This window comes from Cynara cardunculus (genome assembly GCF_001531365.2).
Source record: "Cynara cardunculus var. scolymus isolate 2C chromosome LG 1, CcrdV1, whole genome shotgun sequence".
Classification (NCBI taxonomy): Eukaryota; Viridiplantae; Streptophyta; class Magnoliopsida; order Asterales; family Asteraceae; genus Cynara; species Cynara cardunculus.
The window spans coordinates 29,690,286-29,691,471 of NC_037528.1; the positions used below are offsets into that span (position 1 = coordinate 29,690,286).

At 44.0% G+C, this 1,186-nt stretch overlaps 1 protein-coding gene across 1 annotated transcript in view; it reads left to right on the plus strand.

The window, feature by feature from the left end:
* The first annotated feature begins 695 nt into the window (after nucleotides 1-695).
* LOC112500455 (arginine and glutamate-rich protein 1-like) overlaps nucleotides 696-1,186 on the plus strand; it is a 26,330-nt gene continuing 25,839 nt past the window's right edge. Inside the window, exon 1 of the mRNA XM_025103980.1 lies at nucleotides 696-932. Coding sequence (XP_024959748.1) covers nucleotides 696-932 — 237 coding nt within the window. The remainder of the gene's footprint in view (nucleotides 933-1,186) is intronic.

Sequence of the window (1,186 nt, forward strand, 5' to 3'; positions counted from 1 at the left end):
TTCTTCAGTTGAAACCTCTACTCCTTTTGTCTCTTCTTTACCTCCCGTGCTCATCATGGAGATAGATTCTTCTGAGGACATTCCTGAATCTGATTTAACAGATTTTGATGAGTCCCTAGCACTCTTGACTAAGTCATTTAGGAGGTTCGCCAGTAAAAGCAATTTCCGCAGATCTCCTCAGCTACCCCTCAGGGAGAAGCCAAAGTCTGAAAGAATGGACCAGGCTTCAGCTGTCTGCTACAACTGTCACCGGCCCAGACATTTTGCAGGTGATTGCAGATCCAAGACTTAGCCATTTCTGCAGTCTCTGGACCATTGCCTCTGGTCCAACCATTGCCTTTGGTCTTCCTCCAGACTTAGTCTTTTTTAGCAGCATTTTCAGATTTTCCATCCTTGGTCCCGATGACTTAGTCTCGGGACAGACGAATCCAGTACTTGCAATGCAATGGGTCAAAAACACTGAAAAAGTATTCAGGATTGTTTACGTACATGAGGAGGATAAAGTACGTTATGCTTCAACGACATTTACCAATCGTGCACTCACTTGGTGGAACGCCACATATCGATCAATGGATCCTAATACTAGGGATAGAATGACATGGGAAGTGTTTCAAGTGTTGTTCTTCTAACAATATTGTCTGGATGATTTGAAACAAAAGCTTGAGAAGGAATTCCTAGAGCTCAAACAGAGATTCATGTTGGTGATTGAATATGAAACCGAGTTCAATCGAAAGCTTCAGTTTGCCCAACGGTTCGTACCAAGTGAAAAGGACACGATTAATCATTTCGTCAACGGTCTTCGACGGAATATTCGCGAATTCGTCACCAATCGCGATGTACCATCATTTACCAAAGCAGTTGAGAATGCAAGGAAACGGGAGCATGACCTGAGTCTCCCTGATGGCTCTGATGTACCGGAGAAACGATCGAGAGTTGAGAGAACCCTCTCGTCCCCGACATCTAAATCATCTCGATTCTTCAAGTCGAGACGAGCTCAATCGCATAATACACCACATACTACCTCACAGGCTTATACAATGCAGTCAAATATGCCACAGAACTACAATCGATGTGGCAAGAATCACCAGGGATGATATAGTGGTGATCAAACTTATGTACGATGCTTCTGTTGTGGTGAAGCTGGGCACATACGAACTCAGTGCCCTCAAAGAGAAAAGGCATGTTA